The sequence below is a fragment of the Lissotriton helveticus genome, chromosome 2_1, assembly GCF_964261635.1.
Source record: "Lissotriton helveticus chromosome 2_1, aLisHel1.1, whole genome shotgun sequence".
In the NCBI taxonomy this organism is placed as follows: Eukaryota; Metazoa; Chordata; class Amphibia; order Caudata; family Salamandridae; genus Lissotriton; species Lissotriton helveticus.
This window is the reverse complement of record NC_136059.1, coordinates 566,322,313-566,341,939: the sequence shown is the minus strand read 5'-3', so window position 1 is coordinate 566,341,939 and position 19,627 is coordinate 566,322,313. Positions and strand designations below refer to the sequence as shown.

The window sequence follows — 19,627 nt, the reverse complement described above, 5'->3', positions numbered from 1 at the left end:
GGGGTCCAGGCGCGGAGGGTGGTGGTGGGGGGGCGGTGGTTCGGTCGTGGCGTGCGTCGGTTGAGTGCTGAAGCTGTTGTGTATGTCCGCGATCGTGTTGTAGAAGTAGGAGGCGAGGGAGTTGCAGAGGTCTTGTGAAGGGGTGATGTTGTGGTTTCCGGCGTTGGGGTTGGAGAGCTCTTTAACGATGTTGAAGAGTTCCTTGCTGTTGTGTGTATTGTTGTCCAGTCGTTCCTTGAAAGCAGTTTTCTTGGTGGCGTGAATCAGTTGGTGGTGCTTTCGGGTGGCGAGCTTGAGGGCAGTCATGTTGTCCGGTGTTGGGTCTCTGCGCCAGGCTTTCTCAAGGGCTCGGCAGTTCCTCTTGGAGCTCTTGAGTTAGTCGGTGAACCATGGGGCTTTCTTGCTGCCGGGTCTGCTAGGCGGGGTCCTCAGAGGGGCGAGGTCGTCTGCGCAGTTGCTGATCCACTTTGTTAGGTTGGTGGCCGCCTGGCTGGGGTTCGTTGCGCCGGCGGGAGGGTTTTTGCTCAGGGAAGTCGCGAGCTGGTCGGCTGTGATCTTGTTCCAGCTTCTGCGTGCAACCTGTTGCTGGTGGTGGTGGTGGATCGTGGTCCTTCTGAAGCTGAAGTGGACGCAGCTGTGGTCCGTCCAGTGGAGTCCGGTGGCGTGGCTGAAGGTGATGTCCTTGCTGGATGAGAACACGGGGTTGAGTGTGTGTCCGGCGTAGTGGGTGGGGGTGGTCACCAGCTGCTTGAGTCCGAGGTTGTCCAGCATGGTGGTGGTGTTGCGGTCGTTGTTGTTCTCCAGGTGGAAGTTGAGGTCCCCGAGGAGGATGTAGTCAGCGGAGGGGAGGGCGTGCGGGCTGACTGAGTCGGCGATGTTTTGGCTGAATTGTGTGCGTGGTCCCGGGGGTCTGTAGATGAGGGTGCCTCGGAGGGTGGTCTTGGGGTTGATGTGGATCTGGAAGTGCAGGTGTTCGGCGGGTGCGAGGGTATCGTCGGTGTTGGTCGTGATGCGGATGGTGTTCCTGTGGATGATGGCGATGCCTCCTCCTGTCTGGTTGACGCGGTCCCTCCGGATGATCTTGTAGCCGTCCGGGATGGCGATGGCGAATGTAGGTGTTCGGCGGATGAGATGGTGTCTTCGGCGTTGGTCGTGATGCTGATGGCCTTCCTGTGGATGATGGCATTCCTGTGGATGATGGCGACCCCTGTATTGTTGGCGCGGTCCTTTCGGGTGATTTTGTAGCCGTCCAGGATGGCTATGGCGATGTCGGGGGCTGAGGAGGCGTTCATCCAGGTTTCCGTGAGGAAGGCGACATCTGGGGTTGTTGTGTCGAGGAGGTCCCAGAGTTTGATGGCGTGCTTGTGAACGGAGCGGGTGTAGAGGAGGATGAACTTGAGGTGGTTGTTGTTGCGGTTTGCTTTGGCGGGCGAGGGACGGGGTTTGAGACAGGTGAATTTGCAGGCTTGACAGGTGATGGGTCCGTGGGTGCGTCTGGGGGTGGCTTGATAGCAGGCGGGCGCTCGTCCGGTGTTGAGTGCGTTGAGGGTGGCGGTGTTGTATGTCAGTCGGTTGGTCTGGGTCCAGCGAGGTCAGGGGCCCTGGCGCTGGGCGCGGTCCAGGATCGGACGGGCGTAGACGGGCTTGCCTTTGGCGCGCGATCGCTGTGCGTTCGCGCAGTCTCCGCCATAAATGGCGAAGAGGGAGGAGCAGCTGGGAGACGGGAGCGCGGCGGCGAATGGGGAGCGGGATCGAGTACAAAAGAGAAAAGGGGGCGGGCCGTGCGAGAAAACAATCACGGGGAGAGCGGCGAGGGGGCAAGCCTCGAAGTAAGCAGTGGTACAGGAAAAGACAGTAGTTAAAACAGTGTAATTAAAACAGTGGCACAAGCAAAATTAGCGGGGAACAGAGCAGAGAATGCACAAAATACTCAGGGCAGCAGGAACAGCAGCGAACTCGCGGCAGGCAGCGGTAAAGACCAGGACACACACGGGGGGCCGTGCGGTGAGTGGAGCGTCCGGCCCTGAGAACATCTCCTCCATCTCCTCTTGCACACCACATGCACGCTTTTCCAAAACATCACCACCCCCTTTACCTTGCAGCTTCCACTCACTAACAATACTTTACATACAAAGTCCTCTGAGAAAACAAATACATCACCTCCTTTCACTACACCTCCATAAACAAAACATAACAAGCACCAGCACAACAAAGTCACACACACAAAACACCCCATAATACTTTCCGTCACAAACTAGAAACATAAACCACTCCCACTTTCCTGACTACACACATACACACCACAAACCAACTCCAATGCCAAGCTTTCTCTCTTCCACCACACCTAAGAAATATACAGCAACTTTCTTTTAACTGCCTCTCACCCATTGGACAATTTGCATGACCCAAATGCCGCACCACCACTCCTAACTCATATACCTTCTTCACTAAAAAGACGCAAACTAAATAAGCAACGTGCCACTCTTCACAACTCTGCATACCATGTCTACTATACAACAAGGCAACTCTACAAAAACAGCTCACCAAATCACTCAACCACCATCTCCACCACCTACACACGCAGACCCATTAAAATGCCTTCTTAGGCTTCACTATACAGAAAAGCTACACTATTGCTATCCTCATACGGCTAATATCAGCACTGACACACCGGCTACAAGCCCACAAAACACTGTTCACTCTAAGTCACACCATCACCAAAGTACATTCTCTAAACTACCTACTAATAAATGCTCAATCACTCTCTAAAACAAGCATCACATCTATGACCTTTTCTCCGACATATAACCCGACTTCCTCTTCATAACTGAATCATGGTTGGGAGATGATATGGCTCCAGTCTTGCAAACTATCATACAAAATCGTGTAGGCTAAAGAGGAGGTGGCCTAGCTGTTGTGTTCAAGCAACACATTAAATATCACTAAAGTCAATACAGGTTGAGGCCCTCTTCACCAGATGCAACCCTACACCATCTTCCTCCAGTAACTTCCTGTTCCTATACAGACATCCACCTAGAAATGCAACATTCCCAGACACTTCTAGCACAGTTTCAAACCAACCTGATAACAATACACTCAAACCTATGCATTCTGGGTGACCTAAACAGCTGCTTTGACAACACCAATAAGCCCCATCTGAAAACAATCATCACTGGCCTAGACGCCCTGAACCTACATCAGATCGTCTAGCAGCCCACAAACTTGCTTGACACATCCCACATGTCTTTTTTCCAAATACAGATCTATTTACCTTTCAAACAATGACTCCAGTCACCTGGTCAGATCAGCATTTGCTTGCTTTCCAACATAAAACACACAGCAACACACCTAAAACCAGAGGCGTAGTGTCATGTGGTACAGATACAGAACATTTCTTGTCACCCTCTGCTTGACAAAATTGCAAAATATGTGTTTAAAACACATTTTTGCAATTGTATCACCCCCTCAGTGATGGCGCCCGGGGCGGATCGCACCCACTGCACCCTCCTTCTTACGCCACTGGCTAAAACCACTGTACATGCATCCACCTATCAACCGTGGAATAAACTCCATTTTGAACACTTAGAGATACAACTAACATCCAGTATAGATCTAGAAATAATAAATTCTTTTCAAAAACTGTGGAGTGGCTACAGGAAGCTTTCGATATCCTAATACCACTAAGAATGATAACAGAAGAAAAGAAAACAGGCACCTTGGAGAAATAAAAAGATAAAAACAGTAAATTAGAAAGCTACCTGGCTCAAAACAAACACCAATCAAGACAAACTTTACCTAGAGAAACTTAACAGGTTATACAAGTGAGCAAAAAGATACCATTAAGATGGAATTCAAAATGCTGAATGTGCAAAGAAAGATTCGAAAATCCTCACCAAGTTTCGTAAACAAAATTGCCTAGAAGGAGCTCATCCCAGTACTCAAGAATTCACAGACAAACTGGCAAATCATTACACGACCAAAGCAGACAAGTTGGACTCCTATTTAAAACAAAGAAAAAAACACCAGCACTGACCCTTATCAAAAAACAACAATCCAAGAGTACGCTAATCCAGCCTTTCCATTCCTTCCAACAAATTCCACACAAATTTATGGACCTCAACAAAGCAAGCGGGCCCAAAGGCAGCCCTTAGACCAGTGACCACCACAAACCTTCAACACAATTCTTCTAACTACTTCTGCCGCCACACCAGTAAGAAGAATTATCAAAAATTCCTTACCGACTAACATTTCCAGAAGATCTAAGAGTCATACATGCGCCCATTACTAAAGTAAACAAACCTGGACCTGCTTAACCCTGACAACTACAGACCGAATTCAAATGGACCTTTCCTGGGCAGACGGATAAAAAGAGCAGTTCTCGCCCAGATGTCACGATTCATTGAAGATAATTCCATACTTTCAGACTTCCAAACAGGAGACTGTTAAGGAAGAGGCACAGAATCTGCATGAGTTGCCATCGGGGATGACCTGAAGAACAAGCCGACTGGAACGAGGTAGCTGCTCTACTGCTCTTGGATGCCTTTGACACGGTTGACCATGACACAAATACAAAGATTCTACGAAGCTGGCATTTGGGGGACTCCTGTCGGCTGGATAACATCCTACCTTCACATCAAAACTAATGTCATCCATGCCCCCCCTTTCTCATAAAAACCATACTTCGCAAAAGCAGGCGTCCCTCAAGGCTCTATCATCTCACCTATGCTTTTCAACATCTACATGAAGTAATTACCGGCACCAATCAATCAATTTCACCTCCACACAAATACTTCTTGAACTGGAAAGCCTCAAAGGCATTGGAAACTCACAAATTTTTAGTTGTCTCAGAGCCACGGATCAGTGGATGACATGGAGACATCTCAAACTGAATGCTTCCAAAACGGAAATACTCAAACGTGGCAATTGGAAAAATGACGACCCACTTGCAACATGGTCTGATGACCCGGGAACACCACCTAAAGTATTAAAGGAAGTAAGAAATCTCAGAATTACCAAGGACTCTAAGCTATCAAAGAATGCCTAAGTGGATAAATTAGCAAGATATCATTTTGTTACTATAAAGACTCTGCAACACATGTTCCTCCACCTGGGATTTCTACGGTCCAGGCTACTATCTCTCTTGTTCCCTCTAAACTCTATTACGCCAACAGCCTCTACCACAGATCATCTTTAACAACTATGAAAAGACTACGAAGAGTTTGTAGCTCTGCTGACCGACTACTCTTACATATAAAGCCAAAAGCCCACATCGCCACTGCCTTGAAAGCCCAACATAGGTAACCGGTTGCTAGAAGATCCACATTCAAGCAACTTTGTATCACCCACAAAGCGATACATGGCACAGGTCACCTCCTTATCAGGAATAAAATCACCAAATACATTAAACGAAGGAGCTTCCACTCTAGACTAGCATCTCGCCTCAAAATCCCACCATACAAGAAAAAAACCATAGATGGCACATCTGTTCTGGCAACCAAAATATGGAACTCTTTATCCCCAAAACATAAGAGCCACAGATAACTACCTTATCTTCAGAAAACTACTCATCACATAACCACCATACTCAAACATAAAATATACAGCAGACCCCTCTGTATATAAGCATTTATTTGGACTATAGAGGTGTACCTACATATGTGTATTACTTTGTATAAACATGTATAATAAATGTTTTTAAATATATAGATATTACTTATGTTTATATTATTCCATTTTAAACATATGCACACGCACATATATGCGACTTCATAAATAAATCTTATATCACTATTTATCTACAAATGCTTCACTATTTAATTACAAAAACAAAACATTTTATAACAAGCATTTACAATGCAATAGGTCCGCATTAGAGAGAGTTTAAGCTATTGGCATTGTAACTAACAATGCCTTTTATTTATCAGTTTTGAAAATTAACACATAAATAAAAGGCATTGTAATTTTATCTGCCAATAGCTCAAACTCTCGTTAATGCGAGACCGATTGCATTGCAAAGAAGCGGCCGCCATTGTCCCAGGCTGCTCGGAAAGTGAAAGCCCGCATGATGCGCTGAATGTAGCAGGCTAGCACGTTGTGCCTGCAGTAGGACAACCCCTATTAAAGAAAATAGTGCTTACAAACTAAACAAACCATCCAGTGTAACAAGAGAAGTAAAAGGGCAAGTCCTCACGGGAGGATACAAATGAAGACAAGGCAGTACTAAGGAGGGACTAACAAGCCCATTAATGAATCAGGAGCCAGAATTTACAAAGGACAATGACACAAGCCAATGAAAAATATGGGTGGGGCTTCAGGTCCATACTCTAATACAGCCCAGGATTGATTGAACTAAAAAAAAAATAAAAAAAAAAAAAAATTTACATACAGGTAATCTAGCTGGAACTCTTATGCTGCAAGTGATTATCCTGCAAATCTGCCCTGGATCAAAGCACCCAGCTTGCAGTTTAGGCAGTCCACCAGTCTCTTCACTTATAGTGACAATGCTCTAAGCTACTGGTTGGCTATTGCAGCTCTTTCTGCGAAGACACATACAGAGCGGTCTTTCAGAATAACTATTGTCACTGTAATTAAGCTAATCTTCATTATCGGTCTTTCAAAGTTATAGGACTGACGTGCAAGGCCATCACTTCCTTTGCACATGGTAGTCTGTTCAGAAAAGCTAACGGGCATTGGCAAAGCCAACAGGTCTGGTGGTGGGCAGTTATTTTGGCTTTGCCAGTTTTTGTTTTGTCATGATTTTTACAAAACATTATTATTGGGGGAAGTTGCTGAGTCCTAAATCAAGCAAATTGCCATAGTAATCACTGAAGAAACTACGTTGTCTGTGGATGCGTCCCTTTAGAATGGGGAAAATGCGGCCACTCGCAGTGAAGTTATCCAATGGCTAAAGCAGGATGACCCACTGCCCCATGCTGTAGTGGACTAAAGAAAAATGTGAATGACACAATAACAGATTAAAAGATAAAGAGAACTCACCGAAAGGCCCAATTATTATACATATAATCTTAGTAAATTGAAAAGGTCTTGGCTAACACCAAACCTAAAATTGTGAATGCATGAAACGGTAACGTATCTTAACTTGAGTTCATACCTATCCTCTGGAGCTCTGGGGATAGTGACCTCACACTGTCATGACGGACAGCCAAAGTGCAGGGAGTGATGTGCAAATACTGATCCCATGAGCCAAATTGGAGCCAGTAGAGATAGCGACTGCTCCTTCTTGCAAGATTAAAGATATTACCCAAGAGTTAGTGCTGATAGAGGCAAGGAGTGAATGGCGTCCTCGTAAATTCAGAGACAGGCAACATTTAAGGAAGAGGAGACTGACAAACAAGCAGATGTCAAAAACACTGGGTAAACCAAACTCTTGCACACAAATAGAAAAGCAAATCATGGTAAACGGCCTTCTACTTCTTTGTCGTCAGATAGCTTTTCACCTGGTATGCTGGAGAAACAAAGCAAGGGGGTGAATGTTGTGCTCATAAAGAGTGCAAGGTGGGCTCCTGGTCACCAAGACACCCATTGATGCCACTGCATTGTGTTTCTGTGTGCGTCTCTTTATAACAGAGTAAGGGCACGGTAACAACAAAAACAGTCGACAAACCAAATCAGCATTGAGAAACATTGGGTTCTTTTAATAGCAAGTTAGCTGATAAACAACTAACGCCAACAAGTACGTCCACTTACCTGCCTGCTACACAATTGTGAATACTAATAACCTGTTTACTACACAGTGCTTTATCCCAACGTTTCTGTAGTCTCCACATTTAGAAATTACAGCAGTTACTATAACCCAACTGAACTTAGAAAGACAGAGCATAGCTTGCCTTGCTGGATCCCAGCACGTTCCATCAGATGACTTCATGCGTTTATCTCACTGAGCCATCCTACTGGCATTCTAAATGCAGAAGCTCCCTCGTCTGTTGCTGTATTACTATCTGTGCCCTGTAAATATGACGCAAGGCATACAAATAAGTCAACTACTAGTCTATAAGACTGCATAATTTACTATTCTAACTTGAGGCCTTGACTATTGGGGGGAAAGAAATATTCTTGTGCCTTGCTCTCAGCAAGAAGAGTGTGAAAACACAGGCCTGTGGGTGGTCAAGAACCAACTAGCATGCTCATCAGGTGATACTGCACGGACAGGTAGCTTCAACATACGGAGCTCTAGCCGCGCACCCAACTTGGTAGCCGCCATGGCTCTTATCCTAACTACCTAACTTTTTGGAATCCAGCAAACAATGCTGACTTTACTTTAAGCAGCCTTATGATTTCATCAGACTCAGGAGTGAAATAAAAAAAAAGAAAATAATAAAAACAAATAGCTCACATTCACTATCATTTCTGTGAAGATTACATAGTCCTATTCATATTTTTAAAAAAATGTAAATACCCAAAGAACTGCATGCATCATTAAAGTTGCATACTTGACTCCTATGAAGGCAATTTCACAAAATTATGCTTTCATAATATATTTTAGTGAAGGAAAAACGGGGCAAGGACACCAAATATGAAGCTCGTGAAAATAAAAAGTTGCAGCAAAACACTGACACAAAAACGTTTTAACTAGGTGGTGCTAGCAGCAAGCAGACAGAAACATCCATTATGATCTTATGTGCACGAAAAGTGGAAGCAGCAATGGTTAGCCAGCATCCAGGCCATTCAAGCACTGCGAAAATGTAACTCCCATCTCCCCCTAACGCAAAATAAATAATATATAAAAACGTTGCTGAATTCGGAAATACCTAGCAGTGTTAACTATGGATTCATATCGGAACATGTGATTATCCCGTCGTCTCCACATCAGTCCTTTATCAAAATTTATGAGTGTTTTTTTACGTTGTTTGGCCCTTTAAAAAAATGGTTTTCGTAGAACTTACCTACAGTAGCGTCCAATTTAAACATCACTACCTCCAAGAGCAGTCATTTGGTACCGGGTGACCTCTACAGCACTGGATTATGCAACTTCGCTGCTGATTGCTTGGACTTCACAAAAAACAAATTATGAACAAGGAAATATACCCAACTAACTATATGCTCTGGACTGTTTATTATGTAACAATAATATATTTTATTTTTCTGAAGATTATTTTCCCTTTGTTACGTAGTCAAGCTTTTTATTACACAAGGAAAAAAATTTGATTTCTAATGGGACACACAAGTGTATTAACAGGCTAAAGCAACAAAACATACAAGGTTTGGAGTCTCCATTGTGACAATAGAATGCTGAAGCAGACTTGAAAAACGCGTGCACTTTTCAGATAACAGAAACGGAAATGCCGCTTAAAGTCCTGAGAAAATGTTTTAAGTCACTGTTTTATATGAAGTGATAGCATCTATAATGAGACGCTATTTACCGATCACTTTTTAACATATTATGGCTACATTTATGTAATGCGAATCTGGGTTTCATCTTTTGTACTTTTTCTGGCACTCGGCACTTTAATAGGCTTGATAGTCTAAATAAAGTAATTGAAATTGCTGAAAATTGAGAGAGAGAGAAAAAATCTGTTTATTTAGACCATGGTCTTTAAGCTTCGAGTTCATATAAAATTAAAACATTACAATCCAATCGGTAACAATGAAAATTGCTGTATTTAGATTCAAGGAGCACGCCTTATATTGAATGAGCCCCATAATTCGGTTTCTACATTTACTACCTACCTCAGCTTTTAGGCGTCAGATCAACACAGTTATGGCTTTGTAATTATCGTGCCGTAGCAGCAACTATCATGGAACTGTGAAATAACTGAATCAAACGCTGTACTGGGGCGCTACCCAGTGGTTAGTCTAAAATTAATTAGAGCATCTAAAAATACAATTTTCTCGGTTGGAGCGTGTGAGCGCGGAGAGGAGACGCCATGCCATGCATGCGCCCATCGCCTGGCCGGGCGCGCACATGGTTTGCCTCCCTTCGCTAAGGAAAGCGACGACAACAGAGCCTCTCCAAGCGAATGCAGCGCATGCGAAGCAGCTGCGCTGCATTCGCTAGGCGAGACCTAAAAACAGATTAACTTTAAATACGTCAACACTTGATAATCTGAGTTTATTAAATACAAATTAAATCTACATATATTACCTTCCTGATTCATATATACTGTGCATGTATCTTTATATTTATTACTCTGCTTCAAATTCAGCATCTCCAATGCACTACCCTATTTCTCACCCTATACCTCTCTCAATATATCCTCTACCTCCACCCTCACACATTCCAAACTGCATTCTATTACTACAATCCCCTAAATAATCCTTTAGATTGTCTTCCCTCCTCTTATCATCTAATACCTCATTTACTATTAAGATCTCCCAAACAAGCCTTTCTAAACCCTTGCCTCGGACTCTTCCCCCTTCACCTCCCCATTACTCATCCCAAACCACCCCCTACTGCTAAGAGCTCAAAAACAATGTCTAAATCCTTCCCTCTTCTATCCCTCCACTATCCTTTTCAATCCAGATAACAGACTAACATGTCCACCACTCAAATTAATTTTATATTTCCCTATACTAATTCCCTACTAATCCGGTTTGGGTTACGGATTAGCATGCTACTCGCCGAAAAAGCGCTTCAACCCCTCGTCAGGGGAAGTAAGCGCTATATAAAATGCAATTAGAACATTTATTTATTTCAATTTGTATAGCGCGTTTTCACCAGCAGCGGTGACGACAACCGTGTTATTAATTTCCAAATGAGTTACGCTTCCGGGACTCCGAAAAGATAACAGGCGACAGACCAGAGGATGGCACAATTATGCTTTATTGTGCCCACAACGGTTGTGAAAGTGAGATAGAGATTAAAAAAATCACTTTCAGGAGAGCTCCTTCAGTGAGCAATTCATTAGTGAGCAGCAGTCCTGAGGTGAGGACTGGCAAAACCTGGCTAAGTGATAGGAAGGGGTTCTATAAATGTACCTCATGTAGGGCTCGCAAATATGGAAGTAACAAATCTTCATATGCAACGCCCTTTAAATCCAAACCAGTGCAGATAGCTAAAATTCTTAACTACAAAATGGAATTTGCAGTTTATGTGCTGGAGTGTTTGTGTGGCCTGCAATATGTGGGTAGCACCAAGTTGCAGGTCCACAAACGAATACTTCAGCATATAAGGGCCATCACTAACAACGATGTATCTTACCCGGTTGCACGACACATTAATGAATTTCACAACAGGAGATTGGAGGATCTGAAATATTATGTGGTGGATTCAGTCCTTCCTCTTAGAAGGGGAGGGAACCGGGAGGCACTGCTCAGGAAATTAGAGAGAGGTACATATTAGAGTTAGACATAAAAACACCATCAGGACTTAACTCTAGTGAGGATTTTTACACCTGTTTCGAATTGTTCTTAAATCGCATCTGTTTCTTAATACACTCTCTGTGTACCAACTGATATCGCTGCTGCGGACATTTTAGCTTTCACATAACTTTTTTATTACGCACATTTGCACTGACTAAATCACGGCTGTGATTTAGCATGGTAATATCATTTGCACTATGGGCATTAGCACTTTGATAGGGGTTGAATGAGGTAATCATGGCCCACTTGGGCAGTATACTAGAAACAAACACAATCATCCAATATCAATATGATAAGCAACAGCTCATGGGTTGCTTTTCAAATGTTATGATTACAATGGAATTGCATGAAAATACCTAATGACAAGGTGTTATTTAGGGACAAAGGCATTTAGGGTTAAAGCTCAATGTCTCCAATCCATAATTTTGATTGGTGACACTACATTTTTTAAGCATTTAATGACATGTATTTATATATGATAACCAGTTCTGTACATAAATGAGCTTATTAGATTCTAAACCGTTAATTTGAAATGAGCTAATGAGGCATCTATTATACTTGTATTGAATTTTTATCATTATATTGATTTTAATGACTTATTTTCCGGTCCATTTTAAACACTAATTATTTACATATTAACATGACTATTGTGCCTAAATTATTTGGTTGTGCATTGGATGATGTTAACAAATTGTAACCATATAATGAACATTCAAAAATAGAGGATTTGAAGACAGACTACGAAAGTACTAGTATTTTCTCCTTGTTACCTAACCTAGCAACCCTGTCATTTGATTTGCACTAGCACTTTAAGTTGGTAAGAGCAGTCCCATAGCATGTCATGTGATCAAGGCCTCTGGAAGGCCTTGATCACATGTCTGTAAGACACAAAGTTTCCTATTCATGGATTTTATTTGACAACCTATCTCTTTTTAAACAAGCATTTACAATGCCATAGGTCTCGCATTTGCGAACGTTTATGCTATTGGCATTGGAAATGACAATGCCTTTAATTTATTTGTTTAAAAAACCAACACATTAATAAAAGGCATTGTAGTCTACAATGCCAATAGCTCAAACTCTAGTAAATGCGAAACCTATTGCATTGCAAATACTTGTTGGGTATTTACTATATTTGGGCATAGTTAAGAGTTGATCTCAAGGTTGGATGAAGTTCAGTCCACATTTACAGCGCTAGGGAATTTAATAGTTCTTCCTCTGTTTTTTTCATCTGCTCTTGCTTGTTAAATTGCATTCAGAAATACAACAATGTTGGTTGGATACATTTCCTAAATGATTGGAATTTTAAATTTATTAAGTGGGAAGAAAATATAGTTGACTCGATTACAACTCCTGGGCACAAAGCCCAACCCGGCTCATCCGCTGTTGGGTAAGGTGGCCAGGTCCTGTACAATGCGGATTCACCGCATATCCAAGGGGACACCGGTATATATTCCCCATTGCTGCCTCTGGCAGGACTCCCAAAAGGGTCTGAGTTTTTACACCGTGAGAGACCTTAAGGTCTGGACCGATCACCAGCTTACTGAAACCGAGGCCCTGTTTACCGATGGTCAGCTGGCCTAGTTCACAGACCTGACCGAGGAGAGAGGGCTACCGCCCGGCCAATTCCTGCTGCATCAGCAACTGGTGGCGGACTGTAGGCGGACCTAGGATCTCAGGGACGGAGAACCTGCGACTCACCTGGGGTTACACACACTGCTTCATATGGGAGCGGGCAGACACCATATCACATGGAAATACAAATCCATCATTGAACTCACACAGGTATCGCTATCGAGATTGCGGCTCTGCTGGGAGGAGGCTATAGGACGTAACCTTCATGACAGGGAGTGGCTGACGGCCCTAGAACATCACAAAAAAGTGCCCCGCAACCAACAATTCAAAAATGTTCAGTTCAACATATTGCACCGCGCCTACCTCACACCGGCACGGCTTAAACGCTTTTACCCGACATCCCACTTTAAATGCCCCCGATGTAATACACCGGACGCCCTATTCATTCACATGTTTTGGACATGCCCCGGTCTACAAACTCTATAGACAATGGTACACACTACACTGCAAACAGTCACCGGCCTAACAGATTTCCACATGTGGGAGGCCTGCGCCCTAGGCATCTTTAAGCGTAACAAACAAAAGAAGGTGGAGACCAAATTTGCGCTACTGGCTATATTGTTAGCAAAACGCAGCATAGCAATGCACTGGAGTGCGACTGAGGGTCCCCCAATAGCAGCTTGGTGGGGGGGCGGTAAAAAAAGGGGCCGCAGCCGAGGAAGACCTTATCCGCCAAGAGGAAGCCCGCGGCATACGTTGGCGTCCTATCTCATTAGAATGGGCGACAATCCTACATAATTTTCAGCACGCACAAACTGCAGGTACTGACCCAGCGCAGGACCCGCGAGCGACACCAGGCTCACACGTCCCCTCACCAGTCTATGCGCGCTCCCCCCACCCCCACCAACTCCCCCCTAGGCCACCTTCTTAGATTCGCGACATCGCTCGGCTTGGAACACGGTGTCTGAAGTTAGTGGATCGACACAGAGCATCACCACTCTGGCTCCTCTCCTTTACGAACCCAAGCCCCTCCCCTCCCCCCTGACCCCATACTCCCCTCGTTTTGAGTCCCCTAGTTTAAGTTAGAATCTGGATTACCATTTCACGACACCCTTTACAAGGGACTTTGGACTAGAGACTGTCATATGAGCCAGAGAACTGCGGTGCTCATACCACCGAACGTTTTTTCGATACCTCCTGACATCTCTGGCGGAAGCGGTGGGGAGGCTCCCCTTCCATCAATTACTAAGCCACTTCCTTGATGAAATCCTTCACCACCGCTAGTCATGATAATAGAACTCATTAAATGTAAAACACAGTGTTAGACGGGGACCTGGAGGGTCGGCCGAGCACAAGGGGAGAGGCCTCCGGTGAGGGCCGTCTCCAGCGAGCGTACAGACAAGTAACTTCCCCCCCACAGATTGACACCACACGAAGATCAGCTTAACACCTTTTATAGGCAATTCTTTGAGTAAGGCGGTACGATACAAGGAGATCAGGACACGATGATCCTCTCAATTCTAGTCTCTATTAGGGGAAGGGGGTAGCGGGACAGTCTTGGTACCTACAGGTACTGAGGTGAAACGGTGGTAGCTCACAATCCTCGAGCTCGGCGTTCGGACGGGTCAGACCGCGGCAGCGCCAGCAGGTCCCGAAGAGGTCGTAGGTGGCAACGGGCCGCGGCAGCGCCAGCAGGTCCCGAAGAGGTCGTAGGTGGCAACGGGCCGCGGCAGCGCCAGCAGGTCCCACGAGGATGAACGGTGCAGAAGGCCGCGGCAGCGCCAGCAGGCAGGACAATAGTTCACAAGGCAGGGCTGCGGCAGCGCCAGCAGTCCGTCAAGGATGAGTTCTTCTCGGTGTCTCTCGACTCCAGGATACAACTGCCTTCCTGCTCTGGGGCTGCCTCAGTTATAGGTCTGGCGCCCTTTGATGTCCGGACCCTCGCACTGGGAGGTCGGGAGGTCCGGGATGAGAGAGTCCAGACACCCAGCAGGGGGGTGGAGCCAGCACCCGGGGAGGCTGGGGGCGATCGGCACCTGGCGGGGGAGAGCCATTGACACTTCTTTCTCCCATTAACCTGCCAAGTGGTCCGCTCACCTCCTGGATGGATGGTGGTGCCGGGATGTCGGGGCCCGGCCAGGCCCAGGGTTGGGGTCGAGCCGAGGCCACGCGGCCGCGTGGTGCAGTGTCCAAGATGGCGGCTGGGCCGGGCAATGGGGTTGACGGGGGCCTGGGCCCGTGGCACAGAGATATCCGGGAGCAGGCGTCCCGGAGGGGGACGGGTTGCCGGTTGTTTCTGCGGGTAGCACCCGGAGAGCCGATGTCTGGGCCCTGTCATGCGGGGAGGGAGCGAGCCCTTCGTGGGGCCTGTCCAACACACAGCAATTGAGAATGCTTACTTTATGACATGTATGAAATGTGAAATCCAATAAAAAGGTTTACAAAAAAAAAAAAGTGGGAAGAAAATATTCTCCTCATGATTACGAGACAGAAGTGCATTTAAACGGAATACTGATAACCACCCACAAGTTGGCTGCCAATTTTAAAAACTTGAAATTCGCACTATTCTGTACAACAAAAATTAATAGAATTGCTTTAATCTTACAGGCCAGCTTCAGATTGGGTTTCTGCAACATTCCAGAAAAACTTTCTTGTCACCCCCAAAGTCTATAAGGTGCAAGACACTTGAAAAAACAGTAAGATGCATGTATGAGAACAAATGCTTATCGTTAATTTCTAGCAGTATTACAGAAGGCTATGTAATTACTGATCATTTTAAAAGTTCTAAAGCATGGTAATCATTACCTCACAACAGTGTACTTAAAATCAATCACAGTATGTGTGATATATATATATATATATATATATACACACACACATACATACACACACACACATATACATACAAGTTATTTTAAGGTACTCAAATTTTATATAGAAACTGCTCAGACCAATTTCTTAGTTATGTGCTTGCGTAACAACGCAACAAATATGAAAAATTAATGCTAGAACTTTTTTTAAACTAAACTTGTTAACTTCAAAACTAGGAAAGTGTAATAAATACTGCATTCTATTGAACTGAACACACGTTTTCTATCATGTCAACTTCAGTTACAGGGTTGAGGTTATGACTAGTCAAAAGAGTAAATGCCATAGGCCTTCATCAGGGTAATCAACATTATAAGTATGTAAGAACAGTGCTTTGTCCAAGTATTCTGAGTTGGAAATAGCATGGCTGGTTTCAATAGTCCAGGAAGTACTGTGTTTAAAAAAATATATCTTTATTCTGGTTACCCACTAAACTACTTTATGCACAAACACACTGCACTTCCAAGTAAATACCTGCCAATTTATGATGATTATTTCAAGTAATCGTAACATTAGAAACGTATCTGGTATTTAGAGTCAACAAACTATTGGTGAGTAGCAGAAAGGGACAAAATATTATTCATGGTAATATCTGGTACCATGGCAAGCAGATTAATATGTTCACACAAGTTTAACTATTAAAACTACACCCACAGGTAAAAGTGTTGTCGTAAAATCTAAAAGAATGTTTTATAGCGAAAAAATTTAACAATTCTTTCACCAGTAAATTTTATAAAGTGGATTCTATTTTAGATCAACGTGGAGCAAAAGAATATTATATGCCATTCCAACAAAATAATTTATAGGCTTCAGGAGTCAGGCGGGATAAGAAATGCTGACTAAACAGTCAAATTGATTATGCTTTCCTAATATTTTAGTTCTCTAATATAGTGAAACTAAGCAACGTCCAAGTGAAGTAATCTGGTCATTAAAACTAAAAACTAGCCCGAGTTCCTCTAACAAGTCAGCAAAGGACTTACAGAAGACTTTTCAATATTGCAACTAAGTCTGGACACAAATAACATGTCACACATGAAGCAAGAGCGATCAACGAAGTATTAACTTGCCACAGTCTATAGTTTACCACCATCACAGATACATACGGATGGATACCTTACATTTCACTAAATCAGTTCAATTTCAATTGTCCATTCAGCTCAACCCAACGATGGATAACATTGTTTTATTGTACAATTACTTAAAATCATTGCAATTGTTTTTAGCTTAAAATCAAGTATAAAGTGCATTGTTTCCAACATTTTGGTCCTGCTATTCTAAAGTTAGAAATGCGTACACCAGTTTATCAGTAAAACAGTTGACACAAGCTTTGTGCATTATAGTTCTATATAGTTGTGAAAGTTCAACGTGGATTTTGCAGTGGTCATGAATTAAATGAATTGTGCAGCCAGTTGCACTGAGCGGCCTTTCATACACTTTACCAAAGCTTATGGACATGTCCGCACATTTAAAATACGCCAAATAGGGCAAAGCCAGTAAATTCTCAAGGTGCGCAGTTTCTCACAGATACACAGCATATGAATTAGTGTTTCCTCTTCTCCCCCACATAGTCGACAATGTGTGGCTATGTCTTCCTTATACCCTTGGCCATACTTATATGCCAGTAGTGGAAATAATCTGAACCGTAGTCTCATTAGTTGGCGCTTCATTATTGGCTTTAAGGGAGAAGACGGATATATGGCAGGGCCCCACTGTTATAAAGTTTTGACGCTCAACTACCATGACTCAGATTTTTCAGGGTTAGTGCGTCACTGTCGGCCGACATCAACTTTGCTTGTTTGGTTAAAAGCTTTGCTGCTGAAGTTGTAGGTAAGGGGTCAGACCATATTTCACAAGCTGCCAGTACTTCTATGTAGTGTGTTAAAAATGTGTGCCAGGTTGACCCTAGGTTGCTTATCATTACCAGATGTACTTCTTTAGTGTGTGGTCCCGGGCTTGTTTGGCTTTCAGGCAATAGGCTATGAACCTAGCTTTTAATAGCCACTTTTGAGAGGTCATGTTAAATTCTGTACGGATTTGCGCATACGAGGTAGAAGTGGTTAGAAAAAATACTCTGCAAAGCAAGTTGCCTGAGCTGTGTCCACCCATGTTGACATTTTGTCTTTAAAGGCTATTGCGCCAGAGGCCACTGACTGTAAAAATGTTGCCCCCATTGCTCGAATTAGGGGAGTAACCCAACAAATTACCCTCACGCAAGACTGCCATCACAACAACACAATGTTTTCCTTTGGGTAAGGGAGTTCTGTTGGCAATACGTGCAGTGGAAAATGACTCAGGCGAACAACCATATTCGCAATTAACTTTCAGCTGCTGTTTGAACACCTCACTTTTCCGTGATTGCTCTACTTGTTTAAGAGCTTCCAAGGGCTCGTAATTGTCACTTGCGGCTACTGCAACACAACAGCAACCAACATAAATGGACACATTTACACCATAAGGAGACCGAAAGGAAAAGTCGACCAAGTATAATTCATATGATCGCCCACTTATATCCCAGGCCATGCTTTATTAATTATTATAACACAAAACAGTACTCTAACGGCATGTGTGCATACAAGAGATAAGACGTAATAATACTTAATCAGCTTAAAAAAATTAAACAAAACCACCACCACCGAAAAGTTGCAGAATCAACGGACGTCAGGGGCAAAGACCGGGCTGTATCTATGACGTGTATCGGAAATTGGCTCATGCTATTAGGAAGAAGACTACCCCCGCTGCATGTCTAGCAAGGGCTCTGGGTGGCCGAAGAGATGCGAGCTTACGAGTACCGTCAAGGTGTCAGCGAAGAGAGGAGGCTATGACCTATACTAGAACAGGGGTAGTTCTTCTTTGTTGATATCAAATAGCATATTGCCAGCTTCTGTGTCTCTCGTTCAAAGGGTGAACAGATGCACGGCGCACCCACCCTGGAGACACTGAGGGTGTGGCACCCGAGCCACAGGCTCTAACTTCGGGATGGGTGGGTACCACCTCTGAGAACAGCCCTGAATGGGGCTTATAAACTGCACATGGAAGCACGACAAAGATAAGTAACCTACAACATCTAGGAACCTCTCTCTGGAGATCTTAAGGAGCAGCTTCTCTGCATAAAGACCCCGCCCATTGCCGCCTATCCCCTGACCCAGGTGCGCCTTCTCTTTTCAAGTGCCCCGCCTTCCCCGTCCTCACCTTGCTGAGCACCCCACAACGCTCCACTGGAGCTCCGGACTCTGTCTCCAGGTCCTCCTCGGAGCCGGACGAGTTCCAACTCTGGTTATCGGACATCAGTGGCCCTGGGGGCAGGATGGTGACTGCGTGAGACTCCAGCCCTGCGGTAGGTGGTCCCTGAGGGACTGTGCTGGGCAAGCAGTGCAGACAGCTTCACGATCTCACCGGCGTCTCCCTCTTCTATCGAAACAGTGCTGAATGGAAGTTCGGACGCAGTGACCTGTAACCACTCTCAATCTGGAGCCCAAAAACTGGTAGTCAAAACCCCGAGACAGAAGCTCACACTGCCGCCATCTTCCCCTGTGACGGAACTAACTCCCTGACTGTCCGGAGCTCGGCATAGAAATAGAAAAGGGACAAGCTTAGAGCTGCTGAACATCACGAGAAAAGACATAAAGAAAAGACAATGTATTACTATTGTGGAGAGTAAGGAGGGGTCATGACTAACAAGGAGGGACGCCTTGAGTGAGTCATCATGATACTCCTCCCTTCCTCTGCAATGGTAATGAAACAGCGTGTTATAATTTGCTCAACATGTTTTCTGGCATTACATTTTTCATGTGTATGTATTTTAATGAAGGTATTTAACCATAACCAGCATTTGAGGGGTTAACTCTGTGGAGTAAATTTGAATCAC

At 44.3% G+C, this 19,627-nt stretch overlaps 1 protein-coding gene across 2 annotated transcripts in view; it reads right to left on the bottom strand.

Annotated features, from left to right (window-relative positions):
- The window catches only part of CERT1 (ceramide transporter 1), a 911,140-nt gene extending 891,800 nt beyond the window's left edge, over positions 1-19,340 (bottom strand). The window contains exon 1 of one of the 2 annotated variants that reach the window (XM_078675236.1): positions 18,952-19,340. In XM_078675236.1, coding sequence (XP_078531362.1) covers positions 18,952-19,047 — 96 coding nt within the window. In that variant the 5' untranslated portion in view covers positions 19,048-19,340. The remainder of the gene's footprint in view (positions 1-18,951) is intronic. The other variant, XM_078675235.1, reaches the window with a different exon arrangement.
- Between the last annotated feature and the right edge of the window lie 287 nt (positions 19,341-19,627).